Source organism: Glycine soja, chromosome 13 (genome assembly GCF_004193775.1).
Source record: "Glycine soja cultivar W05 chromosome 13, ASM419377v2, whole genome shotgun sequence".
Lineage (NCBI taxonomy): Eukaryota > Viridiplantae > Streptophyta > Magnoliopsida > Fabales > Fabaceae > Glycine > Glycine soja.
In genome coordinates, this window is record NC_041014.1 from 24,628,548 (window position 1) to 24,642,349 (window position 13,802).

Below are 13,802 nucleotides of genomic sequence, written 5' to 3' on the forward strand. Positions count from 1 at the left end.
ATGTATATATCCTAGGGTGGCACCATGGAACTTGAAGTGTTTATAAAAATTATAAACAAATTTTCAACTTTTTTGAAAATTCTGTATTTGACTTTAGTTTCTGTAGCTGATTGACGTAAACCCCGTTCTCACCAATTTACTGCAACTATTTTAATTTCATTTTCACTAAAATAAATAATCAGCTGGCAATGGATAGCTAAGGTATTTCATTCATAGAAATTCAATACTCAAATAATCAAACAAATAATGAATTTAAATGTTTCTAGAACAAATTTTATTAATTTTTTAAACTTATATAAAAATATTATTTTTTTATATTTTTAAGTTATTAAATATATTTATTTTTAATACATTTTTATGAAGTAAGAAAAAGATGAATGAGAAGATTTTGTAAGATGATGTAACATAATTCGTTGGTAAAGCAATGACAAGATGAAGTAATTTGTTGAAAGAAACGAGTTAATATCAACAAAGAAAAAGCAAGTTTATTGAATCGCCATTCGTCATCCTGCTAGAAAACAATTAATAAATCAATTAACTATGGATTCATTCTATCTTGAAAATTAAAAGATTAATAAAAGGGGTATATGCCCGGTTAAATAAGTCTAAAACTAGTGAAGCATTCGTATTTTTTTAATTATACTAAAATTATTTTTTTAGTCAAATAAAGGCCAACTATCAAAACCCAACTTTATTTACAGATTTAAATTGATCATCTCATTTATTATTTGTTTTTATTTTACAAAACATATAACATAATCAACTGATGCTAGTTTTACGTTTCATTTTTACGCCTTGTTTTCTGCTGATGCAGTAGGCGCAGCTTTTATTCGGATGTAGTTTTTGCTTCTTTTTTTTTGTTCTGAAGCATAAAAAAAAAGTTTCATTTTTATAATAATGTATTATCTATTTATATCTACTAAATAATATTAGAATATTATATATATATATATATATATATATATATATATTGTTAAGAGTAGTTAATTGGTTTAGAAGAAATATTAGTTAGTTACTATTGGTTGTTAGAAATAATAGTTAAATCTAATAAATATTATAAATAGAACATCTTGGAGCATTTTTAGCTTCATTGCTTAATAAGTTATTTATTTTAAGATATTGTTACTTAGTTTTTTTTAATCTTGAGAAGATTTAGGCATGTGATGTTGGGTTATTTAAAATTATTCTTCCTTATTTTTATGTGTAAATTTATCGGAATTAAAAATGATAAAAAAAACTAACAATGACCAAAATTAAAAAAAAACACAAACTTACATAAATTAAATTAATATTTAAGCGACAACATAAATCAAAACTACTCTTAATTAATATTTAGTGGGAGTAGTATATAGTAAAAGTAAATCAATAATTAATTAAAGAGATAAAAGACATATTAAAAAGTTAAATAATATTTTATAGAAAATTCAACAAATTAATTACGCATTTGATTCATCAAAGAATATGGTTTTAAACAAGTCAAATATTTCACGTTTGTTTCGAAAAAGAGGATTAAGAGACAACATAAATCAAGCCAATGATTATGGGACAACATAAATCTAACATAGATATTATTTTAATATATCTTTCTCTTTTTATCATATTATTTATTTTATCATATCTATATTTTTTCTTTTTTCACTCTCTTAAGAGTATTGAATACTCCTTTTGTCCCATAATAATTAACAAGTAAGAAAAAAATTATTCTAAAATAATAATTATTTTAAATTTTTAATATAATATTAATTATGTTTTCACTCGCCATCGCTTGCAGTTTGCAAAACTATTTCGCGTCTATATTGAATGATCTTTAAACTTAATACTTCATTCTTTCTAATCAAGTAGTGATATGCTAAATTTAGAATAGCGGTTTCAGTCAAAGCCGTAAAATAATAATTAACTATCTAAAAATAAAAAAAAATAATTACTCCTCCATCTTTTATTAGTATCGCGTAAGAAAAATAGTTATCTCAAACTAATTCTCATTTTATCTTTTCAATTAGAGGTGAGAATAGATCAGGTCAGACCAAGTTTTAAAAGACTTTAGCTTAGCTTACGATGAATTTTTTAAGACTGAGTCTGGCCTATAACCTATATCAAAGACTTTTATTTTGGCTCGGCCTGGTCTTTTTAAAAGTCTAACCTGGTCTGTTTGTCTTTTTAAAAGCCTTCTTCACATTAAATTTGATGAACATATTAGGAAAGTTAAAGAAAAAATGAAAGTCAATAAAAATAATTAGGAATATAAAGCGATACGTGACTCATACCTAAATTGTAATTAAAGTATTACTTAATTATATGAATATAAATAAGAATAGAAATTATAAAGCAGAGTAATGTGTAATCAAAGTCTGATACTTTCAAAAAAAATAATTGTACACAAAAAATAATATAAGTATATATTGGTATCCAAAAAATAATATAAGGTTTTTTAATAAGTATATATATAGAGGCCGGCCTATCAGACTTATGAGACTTCTTAATAAGCCTAAGTCTGATCTATTTAATTTAATAGACTTTTAAAAAAACGTGAACCTAACCTTTTAATTAAAGAGGTCAGTTCAGACCGGACTTTATGTAGGTCAGGTCGTAGGTCTCTATAGGCCGTCCTAGTCTATTCTCATCCCTATTTTCAATGTATTAATATTAATGTTTTTTTTTTACTTATATTTTTTGTATATTAATGATAAACTATAAAATCTAAAAATAAATTAATTATAGTGTAAAATTAATTTTGTAAAGTTAATTTGGAACTTGTGTCTTTATCATGTAATATGGAACAAAAGAAATAGAAAACAAGATTTTATAATAATCATCTTAAAATTTAGTCTGAAAATATTTTTTTAATTAGAGTAGTGATACTAGTACATATTATTTCATTAAATCTTTGTGTTTTTATCATATTTGTATTTTTTTCTCTTTTTTTCCTCTCCTGAGAGTATTGAATACTCTTCTATTCCATAATAATCAATATGTAAGAAAATTATCCTAAAATAATTATTATTTAAATTTTTTAATATAATATTAATTATTTATTCACTTATATTTTTTATAATATTTTATATATATAAGTTCAAAAAATAAAAATAAATTATGATGGGTATTGCAGGTGTCTATCTGTATTTTTTCTTTTAATTAATTGAAAGCTACTCAAAGCTTTTCCGCTTTTCTTAGGGCTTAATAATGATATTTGGTCAATGAAAGTACATTTGGACTGCGAAAGGTGTGCCTTGTGAATTTTTTATTTCACACGAGATCAGGTTATCGTGTTTGCGTTATTAATCCTGCTTATCACAATATTTGCTATTTTAAAAGTGAACTAAAGCTTTTAGGAGTTATGAGTATGCAATAAAAAACTCAATTAAAAAATGTGTTTAAATAATTTAATTTTGAAAATCTTAAAAAATATTTAACTTCATAAAATATTATTTCAATGATGATTTGCAAATTCTATTATACTTGATTTTAATTAGAAAAATTTAGTAGTAATGGAAATAGCAAGAAAAATAAAAATCTCTTTATTTACTATAGTTAGAGATAACTTGTAAACGTAAAACTCAATTTATACCCGGAGTCACCATTTCCTTTTCCACTTTTCTTGTGACTCAATCAATAATAATAATTGGTCAATGAAAGTACATTTAGACTGTACATGGTACGCATGATCAAACATTTTCCTTATGAAAAAATTATTTCGCACATGATATCGGTCATCTTGTACGTGTTTTTTCTTTTTCTTATTTATAAACTATGTAGTGTGTACATGAGTTTTTCATCTAGCCTACAATATTCCTTTCTTTGTGCCCAAAAAAAAATAAAATTCCTTTCTTTGTTAACAATTCGAGGTAAAAAATTTCCTCCAAGTCAGCAACACGTGTAGAATTACGCATCCACACACGAAACCAAATCCATAATAGCAAACAAATGCTTACGAGACTTTTGTTGTGATGAGAAGAAAACCACACCTAGTCTTGAGACTTGAAAGTCAATCCCACATTTATATTTCTCGAAAGAGCAACGGCGTCGTTTTCTTCTCACGCAACGCAACTGCGTCTATATATAACCTTGCAAGCACACTGAAACCAAAAACATTTTTCGTCTTCCCCCCAAACAAAAACAAACACTTCACTATACTGCGAAAACGCCGTCGTTTAGTCCCAAATATGAGATTGGTTTGCTTCGAGCCGAAAACGCAGTCGTTTTCCTTTTCCCGCCACACTCGGCCAGCATCGAGTTCAACTGCTTCACCTTCTTCCACCAGCGCGAACGAGAGCTTTGACTTTGAAGAAGCAGAAGCTCTGATACTAAAATGGAACCCTGAAACCTCTGCGTACGGAAGAGTAACCTCTCTCTTCTACAACGACAAAGCAGAGGCCATGCACTACATCCACTGCGTTAACATGCTTCAGAAAACCATGCACTCTTTGATCTCACAGAACTCTTCCTCGCCAAAACTCATTCTCGCGCATAACCTTATGCAAATTGCCATGAAGAGACTCCAGAAAGAGTTCTACCAGATATTATCAATGAACCGGGCCCACCTCAACCCCGAATCCGTCTCCACCAGATCCTCCACCACTTCAAGAACCTCTTTCTGTTCCGACAGTTACGACGACGCCACTGCCGAAGAAGATGTTCGCCAATCAGGGGATTGTATCTCCGAAGTCGAACGCGTTTCTTCTGAAGCCATGGCGGATCTCAAATCCATCGCTGACTGCATGATTTCCAACGGCTACGCGAAGGAATGTATCAGCGTGTACACGACGATGAGAAAATCGATCGTTGACGAAGGCATTTATCGCCTCAACGTGGAGCAGTTGAGCGCTTCGAAGGTTAACAAGATGCACTGGGATGTGCTCGAGTTTAAAATCAAGAGCTGGTTGGAGGCGGTTAAGATCGCCGTGAGGACGCTCTTCGCCGGAGAGAGGATCCTCTGCGATCACGTCTTCGGTGCGTCGCAATCCATCAGAGAAGTTTGCTTCGCTGATATTTCTAGAAGCGGAGCATCTCTTTTGTTCGGATTCCCCGAACTCGTCGTGAAGACGAAGAAATCGCCGCCGGAGAAGATCTTCCGGATGATTGACATGTACGCGGCAATCGCCACGCTGTGGCTGGAGATCGAATCGATATTCTCGCTCGATTCAACAACCGCTGTTAAATCTCAAGCCTACGGTCTTCTTCTCCGACTCTCAGAGTCCGTACGAACGAGTCTATTGGAGTTTGTGACCGCAATTCAGAAAGGCTCGCCCAAATCGACGGCGAACTTCGCCGGCGTGCATTCCTTGACAGTGCAAGTGATGAATCACTTGACTACTCTCGCGGATTATAGCAACGTGCTCTCGGAAATTTTCTTAGACGTGCCACCGCCGCCGAGGTCGCCGTTGCCGGAATCTTACTTATACAGTCCGGAATCCGACGACACCACGACGACGGAGACGGAGTTCTCAGTGCAGATGGCGCGGCTTATTCTCGTCCTTCTCTGCAAGATCGACGGCAAATCGAGGCATTACAAGGAAGTTTCGTTGTCTTACCTGTTTCTCGCGAACAATCTCCGGCACGTGGTGGCGAAGGTCCGTGCCTCGAACTTGCATTATGTTCTCGGCGACGATTGGGTGATGAATCACGATGCGAAGGTGAAGCGGTTGACGGCGAACTACGAGAGAGTGGCGTGGGGCAAAGTGTTTTCGTCTTTGCCGGAAAATCCAACGGCGGAAATGTCGCCGGCGGAGGCGAGGGTTATGTTCGGGAATTTCAATTTTGAATTCGAGAAAGCTTATAGGAGAGAAAACACGTTCACCGTGCCGGTACAGGATTTTCGAGAAGAGATCAAGGCGTCTCTCGCGAGAAAAATAACCCCTATTTACCGCGAGCTGTACGAAACGCACCGTATTGGACTGGGAACGGTGAGGGAAATGAGAGAGTATGTCACATTTGCCCCTGAAGATGTTGAGAATTACATGATGAATCTTTTCTCTAAGGGAAGAGCAAGCTCCGGTAATGGAGGAAACAATTCATGTTTTGTAAAGTGTAAAAAATGCAAATGAAAAGATATTTCACAACAAGGGTGCGGATTTTTTTTTATCCTCTTATCTAATCATTTTTAACTGAAGAGGTTACAACTTACAATTACAAAAGACACATTATTATGTGATTCTTTCTTGAAAAAAAAAAGACATGCATAAAGATTACTAACAGTTATGGTCTGATGGATATATAGAAATTTCAAGTTATGTATGTAATTTTTTCGGTGTAATATTGATATTATGAATCTTTTTTCATTGAATTTAAAATTCAAGAAATAATTTAATTGTATTTATATATTATTGATCCGTCTTAGTTTTGGAACTAAATAAAAAGATTTATGCATTTATGATGAAAATCTGAAGATAGCTGTATGAGCTATAAAATAGTCGTTGGAGCTAACAAAAACAGAAAACTTGAAACAAGTGTTACAAAAATGTCAATATTGCTATTAATGTATTTGTTTTGTTAAAGATGTTTTACATCAGTTAATAATACGGGTCAAATACTTCTTATAAGTCTCTTTTCTTGAATTAATTTTTCAAAGTGAATCTAGTTAATATTTAATATGGGATATATCAAGTATATATATATATATATATATATATATATATATATATATATATATATATATATATATATATATATATTCAGTCTTAATATTACTAACCTAGCTACTAGCAGATGTCAATCGTACAAAACTTACACTATAAATATCTAGTCTTCTTATTAACTAGAAATATAATTTCTAGTTAATAAGACATTAAGACCAACAATATTTTCCTCTCTGGTTAATTTTTGGAAGTTAGTTAAACTTAATTCATTTCTAATATGAATATTATAAAAACATCAACCAGTGATCTTTTATCGATTATTCCCTGTTCATTTTCTTATACTGCTTCTTTAAAAATTATTAATGATAAAACATTATAATGAACTTGGACTTAAATTTTTACTTCTATACAAGTTAACATGAATAATGTTTAAACATGTTTTTTTTGGGTACATCATGAATGTTTAAACAGTGAGAAATATTTTTGGTTCATGAAGAGGAGGGGATAAAATAGTATTAGTAGTATTATGGTTGCCATTATCCTTAAAGAGAGCATTTACGAAGAGGTGTTCTAGAAATGATATACCATGGGAAAAGAAATGCTATAAATTTCAAAGTTGCAGCTTCCAATTTTGGCAACAAAACGACTGGTATGAGTCTTTTGCCCCAAAACGGGAATTCGAATATCAACTGCCAATATAAAAAGCTTCCTGAAACTACTATTATATAAAGTATAAACAAAAAAACTCTCATTTTGAGATGTCTTAATTTTACAGTCATTCAACGCAACAGTATCCTCTATTTCTCTCCTATTTTTATCTTGAATAATGTCACTCTACAATTTTTCTACTATTATTTTTATAAATAATATTAATTAAAATAGTAAATATATTTGATGTCTTTAAAATATAAAATACACTCATTATTTACCATACAAAAAAATAAAAGAAAGATTAACAAGAAAATATTATAAGACAATTTAGAATTTTTTTTTGTTATTATAAAGGGACTTAAAACACATCTTAATAAAATAAAAAATATTAATAAGCAATAATAAAATTCTCTCCCTGATTGACAATTTTTTTAAACGCAATTGGCCAAGTTTTTTTTTTTATTTTAACTATTGTAAATAATTATCTTGCTTTTTTTTAGTAATTATAAAAACAAGAGTTTGAAAGTAAGTTTTGTGTCAAAAATATTAAGAAAAATTATAAGAAGAATCATAAAATAAATATGAAATTACTCTAAAACGAATTTAGTCACCCATGTCATTTTAAGGCGAGTTGAAAAATTCATCCATCTGAACTTTTTAAAAATAAATTAAACAAAAAGGATAAAAAATAATGAAAAACTTAAAAAAAAAAAAACTTAAAGCATCGTCCCAACAAATGACAAATTGAATTATTTGATGACAATCAAATCAATATTTTAAAATTATTTAATGAGATATTAAACATCTATGTCAATTTTATCATGTAATAAATAATATTATTTTAAAAGACTTAATAATATATTTATTAAAATTAAGAGAGAACCAAAATACTTCAGTAAAATTATTATTTCCTATTAAATGTTAATATTCTTAAAAAAAAAATTTTCTCTGTGCCAAAAAACTTTAAATATCAAGTGATTTTGAGACAAAATAAATATTAACTTGAACATTTGGGAAAACTGGAAATGTCATGATGCATATTTATTTTTTAAAAATTAAACATATGATTGCGTAGTGGGATGTTTGGAACATCAACATACCTTCTTGAGAAAGTGTTTGCTGATTGCCCGACAAAGAATGGAGTTTTGAAACAGTCAAAGTTTTGGAGCTCTATCTTTAATATTAGTTGATTTTGTAGGGGTGGCTTTCGTTGGATGTTGATTTTGTCTTTTTTTTCATTTTGTTGTGAGAGGGAATGGATCTTATCATATCATCTACACTGTTGATTTGAAGTAATTATAGTTTATAAGATGCTTTAATATTTTAAGTCAACGTTGAATGAAGTATTAATTTAATTACAACTCTAAAAAATAAAACCCACATTTATATTATGTTTTGAATTGTTTCAATACTTGAATATTTATTTTTTAGTGTTTTCAACATACTATTATTGTAAATTATTATTATATAATTAAATATAGAATATCTTACTTCAGACTTACTTTTTGGATTCTTTTTAAAGATCATATATATCTTCTCGGGAGACAATCTTAGTATTTAATGCTGTTATTCCCTGAGAACGTAATGTTGTGGATAAACAAATTATTTTGGGCATAAATTGTTTTTTCATTTCTTAAAAAAAATATAAAAATATTTAAATTCATCCGTACGCACGATGAACATCAATGTTGATTATATTCTAATTTTCTTTTATAAACGTTGATTATGTTGCAGATTTATTTGGTTGTTTTTTTATTCTTTTTATCTTAACTATAATTAATTAATGGAGGTGACGCATGGAAGGCCGAACTTAAGGAACATAGAAGAAACATGTGAAATGAATATTTTTTCCTGTCTCAACGGTAAGAAAAAAGAACTTTTCTTAGTCTCAAATTATAAAAAATTTCAAATAATTCTATCTTATGTTATTATCTTTAATACTCTTCATTTCCTAATATTAACTAAATTTTTTAGTTAACAATAATTTTTTTTTATTTTTTGAGATCAAAGGAAATGTATCAAAAAAACTTTTTATGAGATTTAGTTTTAAAATATTGTTTTACATGGAAAAACAAATAAATAGTCAAAATTAGAAAAATGAATGAGGATGATTAATTATAAGAAACTTGTTAGCAATAAATTTCTTCTGATAAAAAAATCCAAAATTAAAATAAAATATTTTCCAGTAATTATTTTGTTGCTCAATTGTTATTAGGTGCTTCATATGCCAATATGAGAAATATATACATTATAGAAATATTAGACACATAGGTTGTTTTAATAAGAGGAAAGATATCGCTAATTAACCTGTTAATGTTGGCCTATGAGAACTGTTTTCCTACAAATTTGAAAGAAGAACTGATTGATGATGATAACATGAGTGTGGCCGATGAATAGTAGAAGAGTTCAACTTCACAAACATGAATACAAAAATCTTTTTGTTTGCTACATTTGATGAAATTAGCATGATCAGTTGTATTGATGTAGTCTATTTTAATTGCTAATTATTACACATTGTAACACTTGAAAAATAACAGTTAGAGATAGTTATTTATTCTTTTTGAATAATTATCTGTAAGTGTCTTATATAATTGTGATTAAACTGTTCGGTTTAACCGTTAATTAAATTACTTGAGTTTCAAGTTTCTCTACTGATTTAATACTCAAAATAATTTTACATGTAAATAAATAAAATTATAATTTATCAACTAATATAAATTTTATTTATGACTAAAATTTTATAAAATTTAATTGTATCAAGGGATAATTATGCAGTATAAAATTATAATGTGTAACTAAACCCTCCCTCATTGACATCTTGTTTTCCTCTAATTTTCCTCCACCACCCATCCTTCCCAAGGAACATCACACGGCCAAGCACCCCACTCACAATCCCAATTCGTTCTGACTTTCTAACTTAGTGCACACTCCAAATCCTCTCTTATCTCACATACCATTCAGCCCACACCTTACTAAGAGAAACAAAACCCTTTCTTCCTCCATTGAAGCTGCTGATCGAACCTAGGAGGAGAAGGAGGAGAAGAAGAATTCAGTCCATTGCTTGCTTAATGTTGGTGCCAAGCGCTAGAGCAAAGGAAAGCTTGCCATCTCACCTCTTTTCCTCTCTCCATTTTCGTGTGATCTTGCTTTGTAAGTGGGGAGTTATTTCTTGTGAACTCAAGTTATTACTCAACCCTTGGTTACCTTTGGGAGATCATGCATTGCATAAAAACATAAGTTTTTGAAGAGAAAAGGGTTTTTGAGAAAAACTGTTTTGGTGAATTTGTTGCTTGCATGTTTTTATCCCTTCTTTTGCTTTGATTTCTCCGTGGGAGAGTTCCAAATACAAAGATACTTTGCCTTTTTTTTTTTTTTTCCAAAACTTTTGCGCAAGTTTTCAATGTAAAACTTTCTCTAGATCAATCTCAATGTTTCGAACTTATCATAAAATCTATCGGTTGGTTTTTTTATGAAATTGCTCTTGTTTTACTCTAGAAAAAATTTACAACAACTCTCTATTGGACTCCTTGTGAGATGAGGTCAAATTAAGGGTCATTTATGACATGCAAGGCAATTGTCCTACTATTTTCAGACTGACATACTCGTTTCATCTTCCTCTTAATTTCTTTTTTCCTTTTCCTCTTTCCAAAATTTTTTCTTTTTCCCGCATATCACCAAACTTGTCTAAGAAAAAGAATGATCTCAGACTCATTTACCGTTGAATCGTTGTAAAATTTGAACACCAGGTTTGAAACTCATTTATGAACATTCTCATCGTTGGGAATTAAGAGAAAGTGTCTGAGCTGAGAGAAATACTCTTTGCACCGTAGCTTTTTTTTCCACAAAAACCCAAAACTATCTCAGAAAAACTATGATCCCAAACTCGTTAACCGTTGGATTGTCGTGAAATTTTGATATTCGGTTTGAGATTCATTTCCGCACATCTTCACAGTTGAAATTTTCAGAATAACGTCTTTGGAGGGAGAAATACTCATCTCACATATTTAGTAGAATGGAGGCTTCAATCATTTCTCCTTCTCTCTAACGTTTGGGAACCCTATCAGAGTAGTAAGAGGAAAAACATGAGGAATCTCAGAAAATTGCTAGAGATGCCGCTATGCTGTCACAATACATACGTCAGCCTGCTTAAAGGTAAGGGATGAGTTATTCAGAATTAGGGAGTAGTGAGAACATGTGTAGGGATCCGTAGGGTATCAATTAAATGAGTTTTTGGGATGTTCTGCAAATTTTGATTTTATCTTTATAATTATAACTGGGAATCATATATGTTTAACGAACCAATTGATGTGTTCTTGTGTTGAGTGTGAACCCTAAAAATTGAGTTCTTTTTATTAACGTGAATTATACTCTAAGTAGTATTCTTTTTAATGGCTTATTTTATACAAATTATTATCTTATTCTATATTTTCCCACGATGATGATCAACATGTTATGTGTGTGTGTGTGTATATATATATATATATATTGTAACACTAAAATAATAAATTAAAGAAAGTTGTAAAGTTAATGCCTAGTAGTGATTTCTTTTGATGTAATCTTAAATTAATTGTTGTAGAAACTCTTTTGATTAAAAATAATATAGTTTGATTTACTATATATATATATGTGTGTGTGTGTGTGTGTGTGTATTTTGTGTCATGCAAATATTATTACTGTGTGATGTGTATGAGTTATGAGGCGTGATAAATTATTATAATGAGATTATAATATTGTTATGGAAATTGAGTAGTGCAAAGTGGAATGTATCAATTTGCGAGATACATGTAACATGAGATGGTTGATTGTGACATAGTGAGATATGAAACTGTGAACATGAGTTTTAGTTGTGAATAAGTGTGTGATTAACATTTGATGTGACATTACTTGTGATGTGAGGTATGAATTATACAATAACCCGACCAGTGTTTATGTTGAGAAAAAGTGTTGATGCGCAGTGTTAAAGGAAAAGTGTAGGTTTCCTATTTAGGAACTAGTGTTAAATTGTAACGCAATGTGTTAAACGTGTTTAAAACACGAGTGTGAAGTCGTGAGTATTGTATAATTTATGAGTAGTGTCTATAAATTGAATATGTGATGAATTATGGAATAATATGTTATTTTGAGATTATAATATTGTTATTAAGATTAAGTATAAGTACAAAGTTGAACGTGTATTAAATTATAAGATACATGTAAACATGTGATGGTGGACTGTGACATTATGAAATGTGAAATTGTGAACATGAGTTTTAGTTGTGAATAAGTGTGTGGTTAACACTTGATGTGACATTACTTGTGTTATGAGCTATGAATTGTACAATAACCCGACCAATGTTTATCTTGAGAAAAGTGTTTATGCGCAGTGTTAAAGGGAAAGTGTAGGTTTCCTATTTAGGAACCAGTGTTAAATTGTAGCGCAATGTGTTGAACGTGTTTAAGACACGAGTGTGAGGTCGTGGGTATTGTATAATTCATGAGTAGTGTCTGCATGCAAAAATTGTTTTAGGGGTTGGACCTGAATCAGGAGGGAGAGTCCCTGACGGACTCTTCAGAGTGTAGGCCTTGGGGGTAAATACACCCGGTTTGAGAGCTCCTTTAAGCCTATGTCGATCCCACATGGTTGAAGCATTCTCGCAAAACAACATGACCTTGACTAGCCTCCCTATGATTTTACTTAGTGAGAGTGACCTGATATACCCATTTGTGGTGTGTCTTGTTATATACTCCTAAGCGTCCCAGGGTAGTTTTTCAGTGACATGACATCACATTGCATATAAGCTTGAGTCTTAGCATAACTGTTGCATAACACTTGTTAATTGTTTCTTATGAAATTGATGAGTGTTATTATGTCTTGATTAGAGTGTGTGATTCATGTGTAATGTGATTGATTATTGAAAAGTGAATTTTAAATGACAAAGTGGTGAAATTATGTGAGTTATGTTTAAGTAAGTCGTATCTCATTTATATGATATGTATATCTAGTTGTCTTGTTTCTCTATTAGTTAGGAATGTGATAACTCACTCCTCGTGTGTTGTTTGTGTTTGGATCCTGTGATGATCTTGAACTTTATGTTCGGGGGAACAGATGACTAAGTGAATTGTTTTAAGGAACCTTGTGCTGAAAGACATCGGGACACAATGCTCTGACATAATGTGACATTGAGGCATAAATTTTTATATTAATTGCATGAAGTCTTGAACGACTTTGTTTTAAGCCGAGATGATTTTAATATTTATTGGACAAGTCATTTTATGATGTTAGAAAAGTGAATGTGAACCTTTTACCTTTTTGAAATGATTTTATTTAAGTTTGTTTTAAAAACTTTTAATTAATTCTGAATTCTTGTTCTTTTTTTATTATTACATATATGTATGGAATAGAGGGCGTCACACATTTGGTACCATGCAGTCAGACCCCATTGCGATAGAGAAAGAATGCTCTAAGTATAAAGTTTCGTTGAGGAGACCATCTTAGTTGTTGTTGGATGACCATGGTCAGTACCTAGGAAATGATCGTAGGACATAAATTGTCCTTAGGGGTGAGGTGTGGAGTTGTGACTGATGTCACTGAGCCAGCTT

At 30.6% G+C, this 13,802-nt stretch overlaps 1 protein-coding gene across 1 annotated transcript; it reads left to right on the forward strand.

The window, feature by feature from the left end:
* The first annotated feature begins 4,053 nt into the window (after positions 1-4,053).
* On the forward strand, positions 4,054-6,117 carry LOC114380946 (exocyst complex component EXO70H1-like). The gene has a single exon (XM_028340087.1). It carries the CDS (start codon positions 4,161-4,163, stop codon positions 6,039-6,041), a length of 1,881 nt encoding a protein of 626 aa, XP_028195888.1. The 5' UTR covers positions 4,054-4,160; the 3' UTR covers positions 6,042-6,117.
* Positions 6,118-13,802: the final 7,685 nt, after the last annotated feature.